At 42.7% G+C, this 16,545-nt stretch overlaps 1 protein-coding gene across 1 annotated transcript in view; it reads left to right on the top strand.

The window, feature by feature from the left end:
- LOC147010743 (uncharacterized) overlaps positions 1-16,545 on the top strand; it is a 61,519-nt gene that overhangs the window by 20,130 nt on the left and 24,844 nt on the right. The window contains exon 4 of the mRNA XM_085859303.1: positions 15,008-15,119. Coding sequence (XP_085715429.1) covers positions 15,008-15,119 — 112 coding nt within the window. The remainder of the gene's footprint in view (positions 1-15,007; positions 15,120-16,545) is intronic.

Below are 16,545 nucleotides of genomic sequence, written 5' to 3'. Positions count from 1 at the left end.
CTACATTCTGTCTCCTATGTCTCATCTCCCTCCAACCAAATTCCTACCCAATCCCCCAAGATTCCTCTTGGAAGGAAAAGGCAGAATTACACAATTTCATGAACACTGAATGACTCATCTCATTGTTCCTCTCACTTGGACCGCAAGTCCCATGGCCCGTGATCATCCAAGCTTCTTTCTATCTTCTACCGTCTCCTCTCCAGCTTCTACCGTCGCCCCCCCCCCCTGCTCAATCTGCAATTTGTCCCCACTACATTTCTGTGGGGTGCTCAAGGTCCAACAACAACCCCCTTCTGGTAAAACTACCAAAATCATGAATCACTGCTCACCTTCACTCTTTCATTCCTCTTTTTTTTCCCACCTTTGGAATAAACTCCCTCACTCTATTCATTCCCATTCTTCCCTCCAGGCCTTCAAAACAGCTGTTCACCACCACCTCTTATCCCTCATCCAAATCCTCGATCTTTTCTACCCTCGATAATCCACCCAAGCCCACCTCCTTCAAATTCCCTGCTTTCCTTCCTGAAGGTCCCTGTAATGTCCATCTTCTATTCCCCTGTTCCCCATCCCATCCCTCTCCCACAGATCTTCTAATGTCTCTGTTCCCACTGTTTTGTCCTTCCCACTCCCCCCCTCCTGTCTCATGCCCCCCTTGATGTGCATTGTGTGTTCGCTCTCATACGAGCCTCGACAAGGTATAAAAAAAAGAAAAAAAATAGCTGTTGATGGTGCTAACGGTTCTACATCAATCCTAACTACGTGAACATTCTTACACATTTAAACTGTTCCTGAGGTAACCCCCTGCCAATAGGCCTTCATTAAACTACGGGAGTCTAAAAACCCCAATTCCTGTCACCCACGCATTTGTGCTCTTACAAATTTGGGCCATGCCCAACAAATTTCCCTCCTGTGCCCTCACACTTCGTGGCTGGGAATTGTGGCTCCACTGGCCGACTTGCCCACCTGTACTCTCACCTGTGACACCTCCTTTACACTGGAGCTGCCTCTAAGCTTACCTGTTCCTGACTCTAACCTGGGGGATGCCTTCACTGGCACTCCCCCCTCGTATATAGCATTTTGGCGCCACATGTCCCGCTGCTCAACCACCCATGCTCATTGAACACTACACTGGTGCGCCAGGCCCCTCCCCATGGGCGCCTGTGCCCACTACACACGAAACACTAAACTGTCCCACTGGGCCTACCTTCAGCCTTACCTGGCCAACGAGCTTACCAACACCTGAGGTGAGGACACATTTTTGAGCCACACCCTGCATAGATATTACATGGTACAATCAGCACCAACCGCAGAATGACGTCCATTTGAATATTTACGTTATCCCTCGATCTAACATTAAACTAGCCCTGGGTTTCCTTGGGTAGGATCCACTCCCCCCATTCAGACATTCACACCATGCACTCAATTATCACTCATACCAGGCTGTTGTTCTGCCCCTCACTCATAACTCAACAACCACACAACAACAAAACCAACTCCATTCACACACACTTTGCATCATCTAACCAACTAATTTCTCCCAACTAACTCGTGCTCCTCGTCATCCCCTTTGTAAGCATGGTCCCTTTTAACTATCCCCCGATACCTCTCTATTTCCCTATTACATGTTCCATGTCCCCCACTTAAATTTAAGTCCCGACTATCTCTAGATCCATAAAATTTATCCTCGCCCTCTCTTTGGCTCGTGCTTCGGTGTCCCCATGTGACCCTCACAATGCCAACCCCCTAAGCCGAGTGCTCTTTTGTCCCCGAATGTCGGGACAGTTACACAATCGTGCTCCAAGTGAGCACCATACTCAGTCTCTTAGACACATGAGCCCCCCTCCACAGAGGCGCTCGGCAGCGCACCTGGCGCCTGCCGATGGATTCCAATGATTGAACTGGCGTTCAGGGATCTATCATAGGAAATCTCGTGTCTGACACCCACCATTTGTATTGGGTGATCCCCGCAGACATCACTCGCATGTTGACCGCTTCATGAGTTTTTCCACGCCTACTTCCACACCGTAGGACTTCCCACCACAATCATCTCCGCACACGGGACATTCCGTGGATTTCACACCACTCATGTACATGGTCCACTCCAGTCTTCTTTCTCCCTTTCTCTCTTGCACACCATGCAGCTTTTCCACATTCACTCTCACTCCAATCCCGCACGCACTCTAGCTGTCTTGCAGTCTCTCGCACACCATGTACGTCTTGGTGATAACTCAAGCAGACTTCTCCAGCAATTATAAATTGCCCACGAGAGATGGATGAATGTCACAGCCTTACATTCTGATACGAGAAACCCTGCCTTTTCCTTTTACCCACCCCTTTTTATAATTTCCTCTGTCTTCTTTAAACTTAATCTCTCTAATTTCATTCCAATCACAAATTAACACCACACCATTAATGTAAGAAAATAAAATGTTAACAAACACTCATGATGTAAACGAATATAAATGTCATTCCAACATGATAACCAGTGCAGACAAATCTGCCAGCGAGGAAAGGCGGATACGCAACAACACCGAATTACACACACCGTCTCCTGCCTGGCAGACATCAAATCACGGTAACGAGCTTGTAAGCTTTTGTACCTGGCTTACTTCAACAAAAATAGCTCATAATAAAAACTACCATGGGAGTAATTCACATAATCGTTGTCATGATGCATTATTGTGTTGGCATTTCACCCCATCCGGATGATATGGGTTAAAAATCGAATTAGCATATCAGAATAGCAACTCCATTCCCTATAATCGAGGCATGCCTTTTGATGACGAACATACGGAAACCTCCATATGGGTCGTTACAAAAATATGGATTTCCGTAAAATACAGGAGTTTTTCCCATGCGATAATTCGCCCTCACTACCTCCGGGACAAATACTCAAACAAATCTGGCACACGAGGACAGACAAATGGGGAAGATAAGATACGAAAACCCGAACTTGTGTACAAGTACACCAAAATTCCAGGCTCATACGAGAAGAAAGGGAATCGCAGTTGAGGAATTGAACAAGGCACGAGAATTTTGCTATCTTACTTGATCACGTGGTCCATATTATTCTGAACACATCTTATCCATAGATTCTTCTGCCCCCCCTCCAATCCATGTAACAGCAGCGTACAGGGTGAAATGCGGCTCAGGTGGGCTCAGATTTAGAATGGCCGGAGGCGAGGGATTGTTGTGAGGTGGCATCTCCGTCTCTCCAAAGCAGTCTTTGTCTGGTCAATAGATGGAGAGATCCAAAGAGATTGATTATGTTCTCTGCATGTCCAAAGCCTAACTCTAATTGTGTGCATGCGTGGTCACGGTCCTCACAACCTCAAGGACAATCTTTGTGGGCGGTGGGTCCTGTCGTTGGATTCCCGCTGCCTGTGGGCAGCACCATACTCTGGCTTGCACTGTCCTGTGGGAATGCCCTTTGAAAAATAGTTTCACCCTCACTGAAGGCTCTACAGCCAACTTCACCATCATGGCTTACAGTGTGCTGGCCAAACTGTCTGTGATCGTTTCCATGAAAAGTGCGAAGTGCTTTGTCGTGTGCCTTTGTGTCCAAGTCCTCCACCTAGCCTCGCCTGTTACAGGAGGTTTTACACAGCACTCTTACCCTATGTTCCTCGATAATGGATGCTCACTGCCTTGGTGCACGTTTGACAAAACTGCTTACCTCTAGATAAATCTATACTAATAAATGTGTGTGTGTCAGTGTGTTTCCTCCATAACTCCAAAACCATGAAACTTAGCAGCCTGAAACTTTGCATGCATACCAAGAAAACTCCAAGGAAGTGCATGACTGAAAATTGGGTGCTTGGGTCAATTAAAACACCCCTTTTGAAGATAACTAATGGCCTTATTTAGTTATATCCTTTATCAGGCGCATCCTCGGTCACCACTCTCTATGGAGTCTTCAGGCGTATCCTAGGTATTTATTCCAATTGCTGTGTGACTGTTTTACCGTTTTTACCCACTAATAATAGTTTTTCTTTCTGGGTGTTTTTTTTCCACTCTTTGGCCGAGTTGCAGAAAGACTTGCTAGGAGCTCAATTCTAGTTTCCACTAAATTTGAGTTGTACCCAGTGAAGTATCACTTTCCCAGGATGTCTCTTGCATGAATGACCTACTTGTGGATTCTTATTTATCACTTTAATTTTTCACTATACTTGTGCTCACCAAAAGTGTTCTTTTACTCATGGATATTCAACATCTTCCCTGAGGAGTTTGGCTCTGAGGACTTGGATTTTTTTTATTACAGACTTTTTGCAAGTTATTTAGTTTTCTTGATGTTTAATATCGTTTGTTTCATATCACGATTCCTTGTGGAGAAGATTTTATTGTGAACTTGAAGCTGAATTTCACGAGTGAATGTTTATTCCAACTGTGGCTGAGAGGTACACACACTCGCCTCGAAGCCTTATAGCCTGGGTTTGAATCCCGACCCAGCTACAAAACCATCATCAATGTGTGTGCTGTCCCTCAGATGGGCGTTAAACGGGAGTCGTATCTGCCAGCATGTTGTTGGACGTTAAATATCCCATGGTATCCTTCGTGAAGGGTAGGCGAGCCATCGCCAGCACCATGGCCAAATTACAAATTCCTGCCCTAACCAGCAGAGGGCATTGCATCAGCGGCACAGCCAGTGCCTCAGCCAATGATGCTATCCCACAACTTTGTGCTGTATACGAACGAAGATTCCAACTGTTATTCAATCCACCTAATCAATGGTGAGAGTATGAATTGTATTTATCATCCTCACTATACTTCACGGACCAGTGTTTGTGTGTCTTTGTGGGCTTGTTTGTTGGGTGACTCCTCCTACAGCTGTGGGCCAATTACATCCAGACTTGCGACAGAGGATCAGCATGACCCCAATTAATGTATTGAGGTCTTTTTGTCTTTGCCGGTGGTCTTGAGGGAGGGGTGGGGAGGGGGGTGAGGTGAGGTGAGGGACAGAAATTCTCTGCAAATGTGTATCGTGTAGCGCCATTTCAGGTGGGGGAGGGTATTGCAAATCTGCCCACCATTTATAATACAGTATTCGTGTCCCCACGTTTTCCAGTGCAGTGAGGTGTTTTGAATTAGAAGTGGTTGGTATGTTTTTCATTCACGTAACCCGGGTTATGTTTTTTTTGTTTTTTTGTTTCCTAAACAGAGCTGTCAGTTGCCTATACACCACCCAAATAAATGTATGTGCCAGAATAACGTGTTCCATGCTTGGAACAAGCCCATAGGGTGGATTCTGCTAGTCTTCACAATTTCTACACCCTATTCCCATTAACGTGCTGTTATTGTTCTCGGAAAACCCAGGGTTCTCCACAGAAAAGGAAACAAAAAAGGATCTGAAAATTTTGTTAAACCAAGGATAGGCTACAGAACTATCCCGTGAAGTAAATAGGATAGGCTATCCAGTTACGATCCAGTAACCAAGGATAGGCTACAGAACTATCCAGTAACTATCCAGGTTACTATCCAGGAACCAAGGATAGGCTACAGAACTATCCCGTAAGTATGTGAAGTAAATGAGGGACGGCATGGACGGTGGTGGGGATAGCTCCCCTATATCATCCAGAGCTTATTATAAAACTAGAATGGGCACTAGGTAGAGCGCATACCTTCGCCTCCGCTACTTTTTTGTTCTTGGCATGAGAGTGGGGGGAACAGAACAGTGAACATTTTGGTGTTGGTTTCATGCAAATCGGTTTTGATTTGACCGTGTTATGACAAAAACTGCCTATTTTGAAAGGTCGTGACCCCACTGACCTTTGACCCCCAACCGCTAGCAAGGGTAATGATGTAATTGTGTCATGTCGCCCATTATAAGATTGGGCAATGAATTCTGAACATTTTGGCATCGGTTGCATGCCAATTAGATCAAAATTGACCACGCTATGGTAAAAATACGAATTTGACCTTTCCATGACCTTGACCTTTGACCCGATCGCTCCCAAAATCTAATCAAATGTTCCTTGGATAATAACCCATCATCCCACCAAATTTCAAGCGATTTGGTTTCATACTTTCTGAGTTATGCGAATAACAAACAAACACACACACATATTCACAAATAAATAAATACACAGCGACCAATACATAACCTTTCGCAGAATGCGAAGGTAATGAATGGGAAAAGGGTGTTCAATGAGGTTGTGAATTGGCTCAGTGGTGGAGTTTATAAGTCTTCTGAAATCCTCTCCAAGTGCACCTGGCTTTCAAGCATTATGCTTGGATTGCAAGACAATCGTGAGATGTATGAGCATTTTTAGATCCTCGTGGAGGATCTCTAAGTCTTACATTGTTGTTCTTCATGTTCTTCTTGTGGACTTTTTTGTTTCACAGCCTACAGTTTTCATCGAAACTTCCTGAAACTTGGTGTATATATATATATATATATATATATATATATATATATATATATATATATATATATATATGTATATATGTATATATGTATATATATATATGTATATATGTATATGTATATATATATGTATGTATATGTATATATATATATATATATATATATATATATATATATATATATATGTAAAAATACCCTGCACAGACAGTAACCATCTCCGATTTTGAAAATTCCTCCTTGAAAAAAAGTTATGACGTCAAAATATCTCCGCTAATGGAAATCGCCTAAAAAATTATCTCCGAAACTAGGCAAGCTTTTTGAATTCTGTTTGTGGGAATCGAACAGGGCATTAGCAGAGATGAATTACCGCACATATGATACATCACTATGACGTCATATCAATTTTTATGACGTCATTCCTATTTTTTGACTTTTTGTTTCACAACCCAGAGTTTTCATCGGATCTTCGTGAAACTTGCCGTGTATACGCAGAAAGCCCACGCGCAGGCAGTAACCTCTCCGGTTTTGGAAATTCTTCCTAGAAAAAAAGTTGACGTCATAATATCGCCGCTAATGGAAATCGCCTATACCATTATCTCCGAAACTAGGCAAGCTGTTTGAATTTTGTTTGCGGGAATCAAGCCGGGCATTAGCACAGATAATTTATCGCAAACCTGATACATCACAATGACGTCATATTCGTTCTTATGACGTCATCATTAAGAGGATGAGGATCTTAGCTCATTTGAGCTTGTTAGTTTTATCTGCGGTATTTTTCTTATTTACCTTTTTAACTGGCTTTCTTTTCGGATAGTCGCGATGTTTGTTTGATTTTTAACTGCAGTGTATAGACAGTGAGTAGATTGGGAGGATATCTACGAGGTATGTGCATTCGTCTTTGAACCATTTAACCCGTGTTCGAATTTTCACCTAGTAAGCTATAAGCTGTCGTCCAGCTCTAAAAATTGTAGGTAAGGCAATACATCAAGGTGTCTGCCAGCCCTCAGGTGGACGTTGAGTCTGAGGACCCGTCCCCCATGAGCACTCGTCATTGATGGATGTTAAAGATCCCACGGTGTCACTCACAAAGAGTAGGCAAGTTATCGCCTGCACCCTAGCCAAGTTCCAAATTCCTACTCTAACCTACAGAGGGCACTGCATCAGTGGCACAGCCATGCTCCCAGCAATCGTGCAACCAGCAGCCATTGCAAATTCCTGCCCAAAACCTCTTCAGTCAAACGCCAGGCCTGAGCAACCAGTTTGTGAAAGACCTGGACCAAAAACGTTCTCCAACCGACCCCCAAAAAGGTGGGAATAATAATGTCTGTTTAAAGTGCAGCAGCAGCAGCAGCAGCAGCAGCAGCAGCAGCATAAAGCTCATTCCATTTTCAAAGTGTTTAAATTCCATATAAGAGAAGAAAGACCAAAGGTTATAATTCTCCTGCACCTTGTCCGACGGTCTGTTGAAACGGTTAATATAAATAGTTGATCCGAGGAAGTTGAAGTCCATGTGTGCATATTGTTACTTCGCTTCCGTTTGTTTATGTACGTCCTTACAAGGCACCTTATCCCGAGCCCGATTTGAATGAGCTTCCATGGAGCTGATATTTACAATGTACAAATGGAATGATATAAGAATGAGTGGTGATAACTTGGACAAGAAAGAGTTTTCATTTGGGAGGGACGAAGTCAGTGCCTAAACTTTACATGTACATGCGTATGGAGAAGTAAATGATGTCATACTTTCTCGATAGGGTGTGGGCTCCTCGACCCACGTGTACAGTGTGAGCCCCATCTCAAAAACCTGTCTTTCTTGTCCCTTTTCTTTCCGTCCATTTGCACCATCTTCATTTTTCTTTGGCAGTTTCTTAAGAGTACACTCATATTTACAGTTGTCTTTGTCCTGCGAGTGATCTACATACGAGCTCCCAACATGAGCCATGGATCACAGAGATTGTTAATGTTCAGTTACTTTGGTCACTGCCTGTCTCCTGATTGGCTAAAACTTCACCTGCGTTGTGTCATTGTTTGTGAACCCCGAGGGAAGTGAAGTTTCACAACAATTGAATATGCATGACGCTGAAGACAGACGAATTGGGAATTGATGGGAAACTCATCTTTCTTGTGGAGGACAGGTAAAGCGATGAATTAAATTGGCAATGTCGATCGAAGTGTGCTGTCCACCATGGACGTTTCGGCCATGAACCTTTCATTGAAGTAAAAGGGGGTGACCATCTGAAACGTCAGCTTCTCTTTTCTCCCCACGGTGGTTAGCTTACTAAACCTGGTGTTGGCTCAGTGGTTCAGTGGTGGCTGGTTTTGGATCTTTGGGTCCTGAGTTCGAGCCTCCTTGCTGCCTAATTAACACCAGGTGAGGTTGACTCGTCTTGTCATCTTTCTGAGGTTGGTGTTAAAATGAGTACCCAGTGTTCTGGTATAGGGGCACAGCATCAGTGGCACAGCCGTGCCACAATAAAATGCTAGCTTCCTGGCAGCCAAGCTGCCACACAGAAAAAGAAGAATCGTAATTGGGAACTATCGCTTCCGTCAAATATTTAAATATACCCATCAGAGATGGGGAAATCCCCCGCCAATGAAACTTTTTTCAAGATGGCCGCCCCAGTCGGCCGTCTTGGATCCGGCCACGCCCAAAATCAATAGGGTTCTTCCTTTCCAGGTGGTACATGTGTGACCCAAATTTCAAATCGATATGGCAAACAGTTTATGAGTTATCACACTCACAGCTATAAATGTTGACGCCCAGCCGGACGGACGGACGGACGGACGGATGACCCGGGTGACAACAATATCCCCCTTCCGCCACGCGGCGGGGGATAAAAAACCCGAAACCATAATTTAAAAACGAGTCGGTCCAAAATGGGATTCTAATAAGTGGATTAAAAACAGAATGGCCATTATTTTTTTGATCTGTATCTGTGTTTGATGAAAGCTTATTGGACTCGAGGTGTGGAGGGAGTAGGATTGTGTAATGGCCTGATGGGAACCCTGCTCCACGTCGATCCGTTCCGTTGCTTCAGGCAAGGCCGCAGCTGAACAAGAGACAACAGCTGGGATGAGAACATCATGGTGGGGCGGGTTTGACTTCTTATTAGTTCACGTTAACGCAAGAACCAGGCCTGCAGGGTGCTCTTTGCAAACATGAGGTGTTCCTGTCTTGTTGGGGTGCAGTCTTGTCAGATATCTTGTTTGGGGTCATTCATGGAGGAACATCCATGTCAGAATGGGCTTGAGTCTCTCTCTATCGAGTGCAGCCTGTGGCTGCTGGTTGCATCATTGGTTGGGACGCAGCTATGCCACTGATGCAGTGTCCCCCTTACCAGTACACTGGTACTCATTTTGCCGACCTCGGAAGGATGACAGGCTGAGTCAACCTCCTGGTGTATATTAATTCAGCGACCAACGGGGCTTGAACTCAGGACCCTAGGATCCCAAGTTGCCACCTGAACCAGTAAGCCTACACCAGGCTTCATGGGCTTGAGTTAACTGCAGTGATTGTTTTTATTAATTTTTACAATTTTATTAGTATTATTTTCTTCCCCCATGGGAAGTGAAATGTTATTTCCATGATATATTGATTGGTGCAATATAGGGCTGGCTATATGACCTAGTGGTATGCACACTCGCCTATAAGCTGTCAAGCCTGTGTTTGAATCCCGACCAAGCCATAAACTGTCATCCTGGTGTTTTACAGGTAGGGTGTTTTGTCAATGTATGTGCTGTCCCTCAGATGGACGTTGAACTGAGTGTCACGTCTGCCAGCATTCGTTGGTGCTGGTGGATGTTAAAGATACCACGGTGTCCTGCGTTGAAGAGTAGGCAAGTTAACGCCGGCACCATGGCCAAATTCATGCCCTAATTACTTGGTTGAATGTCAAGCCTGGCCAGCTGGTTGGTGAAAGACTTTGACCACAAACCTCTCCCTGGCAATCCCCACAAGAACGTGGGAATAGAGGAAGATTGATTGTTGCAATGTGCACCACAAAGTAGTTTTTCAAAGCTATGGCACGGCAAGTTATTTATTGGAAGGGGAGCCCTGAAATTACTCCCGAAATAAAAATAATACAAGGATAAATAAAGTAGTGTTTCGGTTCGTCAACAACAAGATCAATAAATTGTACAGACAAAGATGACCCCACAACAACTCGCTAACTGGGGACACAATTTATTTGCATATTCGTGTTGGTCACCTGGTGGTAAAGTTGTGGTTGAAATCTTGCATGTAGTTAGTGGAAGAATAACTCGTAGGACAAGACCAAAAATATTGACAAAAATTTCATTGGAATACTGCTGTCTCTACTATGAGCTGTTGGACTACTTCACTTCATACGTCACTCATAGATGACGTACAATCGAAATATCTCATATTTGGCATCGATCATAAAGAAGAAGCACAGGCATAGATAGGGCCTACTGTTCACTCATTGATTCCAGGTTCTTCACCCCTCTGTTTTATACCGGCTGTCTTGTATTTCATCTCCTGCCCTTTCAGTCTTCCACCCCTCCAGGACAGATTCATTATCTCTGCCACCGAAGGTGGATGAAGGTTATGTTTTCACCCCTCCCTGTCTGTCTGTATGTATGTCTGCTTGTCTATGAGCAGGTTATCTCAAAAGGTTGTGGACATACTCAGATGAAACCTGGTGGACAGGTTGGTTGTGTGACGAGGACCAATTGATTCGATTTTGGTGAAGATCTGGATCCGGATACAAGAAAATTTAAAGTAATTCTTCACCATTAAGAGATGGGGCCAAAAACGATATGTAGCATGATATTTCAAAAAGTTATGGACGAGTTGAGACAACTTCGTGGATGAGTTGGTAAGGTGATAAGAATAAACTGATTCGACTTTAGTTCAGGTCCGAATCCAGATCCAGCCTGTCAGTGGATACAAAACGTAAACTGTTCAGCCTGACGGAGGTACTAGTATGTGCTCTACTGAGTACCATTGTAGTTACTGCCTGTAATCTCCTTATTAATGTTCCAAAATCCAGGCTTCTTCATTACCACCACATCTTTGTTATTACCCTTGCCAAAGGAGAGGGCATTGCATTTGAATTCGTTTGTTTGCCTGCAAATAACTTTCGTGTTTTTCTCTGCAACTGCTTGTCAGATTGAGACAAAATTGTCACCATAGGTGCGATGACTCATGTAGAATGTTTTAATGATAATTATGACGTCATAGGTCACGTGGTGTGACAGCCATATTGGAAAAGCTTTGGACCTCGATATCTCTGAAACCGCACCAAGGAAAAAATTGAAATTTGGCACATAACAGCTGCTCCTCATGGGGAATGAGTATGATTTTTTTTTAAATGATGTCATAGGTACCCTCGTTATGACGTCATAATTGCACACGTAGAACGCCACATCCCATCAGTATGAAAAATTTTGAGGGTCACTTCGGGATAAAATGGTCCACAGAAAAAAAATTTAATGACGTCATGGGTCATGTGATTCGGCAACCATATTGTTTTTAAAAATATACCTTCAAAAATCTTCTTCTCTGCACTGGCTGAACAGATCGAGGCGAAACTTTACACATATAAGTGCCTTTCCATGAGGAACAAAAGGTTCACACATATGATGTCATTGGTCACATAGTTTGGCAGCCATGTTGGATTTACCCGAAAACCTACAAAAAATCTTCTCCAGAACTGCTGGACAGATCGAGGAGAAACCACATAAATGTTCCCTTAGGCATGTGTGCGTGTACAAGGTTGTTCAGGAATAATTGATGTCGCATGGTTTGACATTCATATTGGATTTAATAAAAATATTAAAGAATGTTTTCTCTGGAACTGCTAAATCAAACGACCCGAAACTTCAGAATTGTGATCAAGTAATGATGAGAATACGTGATTAAAATTTCAACTTGATCGGACACATGGTCTGGCAGCCATATTATTTGATTTGTTTGATCTGGGTTTAGAAATGTTTAAAATTATTTATTTATTTATTTATTTGTTTTTTTGAATAAGGTTCACTTGGCTGTTCCTCGATGGGTTTGAGGGTTGATGAGTAACAGCTGAAATGTGAATCCTATCCAGGTTCCTCCTGATGAATTCATCTTTGCCTTTTGCTTGTTGGGGTTCCTTATGATTACTCCAATGCAGTACTTTACCTATTTGGTCTTCTATTTGATCTGAATTTAATTTATTTTGATCCCATTCTGAATTCAATTGAAGAATAATAATAATAATAATAATAAATGTCATGGGTCAGGATCAGGTGTCTGATCAAAGCGGGATGTCTTGGTACCCGATCATCACTGCCAGCAGTTATATAGTGTCAGTTCTAATTATGTCTCTTATTAATTACGTAACACACCAGTACACAAATGCCACACAAAATACACCACACAAAACAAGTCCTGTAGAGTCTTTGAGGAATCACCTGCCTTTGTCAATTCAGTCATACACTCCCTTTGAGGGGTTCAAGAAGGCAGTACATCCTCATGTCATCTTCCATCCATCAGTACCCACAATCTTTATCCCCATGAACCCCTTTCCCTTGAGCAACCTCTCCTTTCTCCATTTACCCATTTGTTCATCCACCATCTTGTGTCCTGTTGTTTTCCCACCACCCCCGTGTCAGTCCATTACCCCACTCTTCCACGAGGAAAAATTTTCATTCACAAAATATGTTACACCCAGCGGGAAGATGCAGAGCAGTCCGTGTGCTGGTGATGTTGCATCACATGATACGATATGCGATATATATAAATATATATATATATATATATATATATATATATATATATATATATATATATTTATGATCATTCGATATTTTTAACAAGTAGTCTTTATTTTACCAGCAAATGTTTATAAACACCCTGTAATGCAGATCAACGCTATCTTTACCTTCGCAAACTTTGTTGCGAAGGTTATGTTTTGATCGCTGTGTATTTATTTATTTATTTGTGAATATGTGTGTTTGTTTGTTTGTTATTCGCATAACTCCAAAAGTATTGAACAGAATCGCAGCAAATTTGGTGGGATGATTGGTTATTATCCGAGGACCATTTGATTAGATTTTGGGAGCGATCGGGTCAAAGGTCAAGGTGAAGGTCATGAAAAGGTCAAAATCGTCTTTTTACCATAGCGCGGTCAATTTGTATCCAATTTGCATGCAACTAATGCCAAAATGTTCAGAATTCAATGCCCCATCTTGTGATATGTGACATGACACAATGACGTAATAACCCTTATTAGCGGTTGGGAGTCAAAGGTCAGGGGGGGTCACGACATTGCAAAATGTGCAGTTTTAGTCATAACACGGTCAATTCTTATCCGATTTGCATGAAACCAACACGAAAATGTTGACTGTTTTGTTCCCCACACTCTAATACCAATTACAAAATTAGAGTACAAAGGTCAAGGTCGAGGTCATGAAATGGTCAAAATCGTCATTTTGCCATAGTGTGGTCGATTTTTATCCAATTTGCATGCAACCAATGCCAAAATGTTGTGAATTCAATGCCCAATCTTGTGATATACAATATGACACAATGATGTCATTACCTTTGTTAGCGGTTTGGGTCAAAGGTCAGGGGGGTCAACGACCTTTATTATCATAACGCGGTCAATTCTTATACAATTTGCATGTAAGTAGATTCAAAATGTTTAGAATTCAATTCCCTATCCTGTGATGTGTAATATTTGACAGTGACTTTATTGGTGAGTTTAAAGCATTGGGGGGGGGGGGGGTGTCACTGAACTTACAAAATGTGCATTACCTTCGTGGCACGTACGCAAACTAAACAAAAAATGTTCCTTTTTATAAATTAGGAGCCAGCTGACGTATTACTTTTGGATTGCGCAACCACAACTAGCTGATGTCAACCATTCTTAAAAAAGCACGATCACCTGATGTGTGCTTCAAATGTGTCATTCTTATGTGCCATGATGCTTTCGGCTGCTGGTGCAATTTGAAGATATTAAAAAATAAAAGATATGCACATTTTACAGTTGTAAGGATGCAGGTAATAAAAACGGATTAGCAGGCAAAAACATAGTTCTCTCCATGCAAACCAATGGGACTTTGGCACCAGGAGAGGCATATTTCACAACTTATAGTTCTATTTATCGATAGTACTTCAACCCCCTATCGTGCAACTAGCTAATGTCATACGCTCTACATATAATACACACAGCTGAATTAGTACTTTCAGATGTCATACTTTCTGAAAATGAATGTTTGTTTGTTCACAATAAATAACTTATTTAGAAAAACAGAAACTCGTGTGTGCTAAATGCCCCTAAAATGCCAGAAAATAATTTCTTATAATGTGACCAGTTGTCATCAGATTGACTTGACACCAACACCCAAAAAGGTCAGGTAGTTAATACAGAAATTGTACAATGTACGTGAATCAGTGTCAAACAGCAGGAAATTTAATGTTTTTAAGCCATCATAACACATATGAGATGGCAGATGTGGTATGGGATTAAATACCCTCACAATCAACGGTTTCTGGGGGGGGCGCAAAATGTAGCGTTGGCAAAGGTATGCGCTCTACTGAGTGCCCGTTCTAGTTCTTCCATGTATTTGTTTAAGAAACTCTTCCATGAGCGTTGACGAGGTACAAAGAGATAAAAGTTGTGTGTTGTGGCTTTGCAGACGTGCACAACTCAAAGAAGCTTTTGAGATGCTCAAGAAAGAGGTGCCAACACTACACGTGGGACGCACATCCAATCTGGAAATTCTTTGTGGTGCTTTCAAGTACATACAGGTGAGCTAGTTGTCTGGTTTGGGTGAGTGCATCATGAGGTGGGATGCATTGCATTACATTCTGAAGTCCAAAATGTCCGATGACACCCAAGCGTATTTATGTACGTACGTTTGTCTGTTGATTGCCCTTCGTATTTGAAGAAGGCCGTTCACATGAACAACCCAAACTACCTGGCCAATTCTGTTATTGTATTGAATGTGTTCCCCAGATAGCAACCCAAGTCTTAAGATGGCAAACAGTGTAACTAGAGGTGTCAAAGTATTTTTATGCTGGTCCAAGAAGACCAGGGGTGTGTTCCGTTAGCAAGCTGCTTGCTATCACTTGCCAAGTGCCTTGCTTGATTCAAAGTGCTCAAGCAAGCACTCCAATGGAACGGAGCGCTTGGCACTGGTTAACAACATTACAGTCTCCATGGAAACCATGCTATCATGGTACTCGAGCAAATGCTGTCCGGGCCTTCATTTCCAGTTCGACTGGATCCTTTTGTGACAACTTCCCAAAACGGATTTATTATGTTAGCAGCGGCTGCAGGGTATGAGGAAGAGGGAAAGAAAGATAAAGAAATGGGAAGTCAGAAGGAGGATCCCCCTGCCAAACTTATTTATGGACCCTACCATTGTGCATTTTGTGGGAGGATTTTTTTTTGGGGGGGGGGGGTGGGAGTTACATGTTTGTAGATCGTCTGTATATAGCAAGAAGACTACTTTGATGTTTGTGTGGTGTGTGTTTAAAGTGGTTCAAAGGGTACAAAGGATCTACAAAGGTCTAAAGGGTATGTTCCAATCATAGTTAGGGTCTCCAGAGTTAAAGGGATGTATCGTTTTGAATCCGACTATGGTGGCCCAGGTCTTTTAGGAATGTAAGGATCGACTGGATGTAAGTGTTCTAAAGGGTCTGAAAGGGATAAATGTTCTGAAGGATCAAAGGGTTTAAAGTGTAAAGGGTATGTTACAAAAGTAGTTGGGGAGGGGGATCTAAATGGGTCTAAAGGGTCAAAGGTGTCTGAAAGGGTCTTAAAATGGTCCTTATGGGTCTGATGAGTATTAAGGGTCCAAAGGGGTCTGATCAGTCCAAAGGGTCTAAAGGTTCAAAAGGTACGTTCCAATAGTACATAGTTAATAGACGTACGTGTAGTCAGGCTGCAACTGACGTTCAAACATTATGTAATTAAGAGACACGTGTATGTTGTGTAACTTTTTTGACACAGACAGACATGAATAGATTATTTATGAGTGTACATAATGGGTATGCCTCTGAACGTTTCATGGGTTGGAGTATCATTTCAAATCCGACAACGGCGGCCATTTTTGCTAACACAACCAGGCATCTCTCTTAATCGCATGCTCCACCTGCAGAGCGGCTTGGCGAGTGGTTTTCAAAGCGGTTAATACGAAGCAACTGGCTTGGAAAGCGATAGGAAGCCGCT

This window comes from Eptatretus burgeri, chromosome 16 (genome assembly GCF_056783735.1).
Source record: "Eptatretus burgeri isolate ZD-2024b chromosome 16, Ebu_testis_v1, whole genome shotgun sequence".
NCBI lineage: Eukaryota > Metazoa > Chordata > Myxini > Myxiniformes > Myxinidae > Eptatretus > Eptatretus burgeri.
Note: the sequence above shows the minus strand (reverse complement) of the source record. Positions and strands in the feature narration are given on the sequence as shown.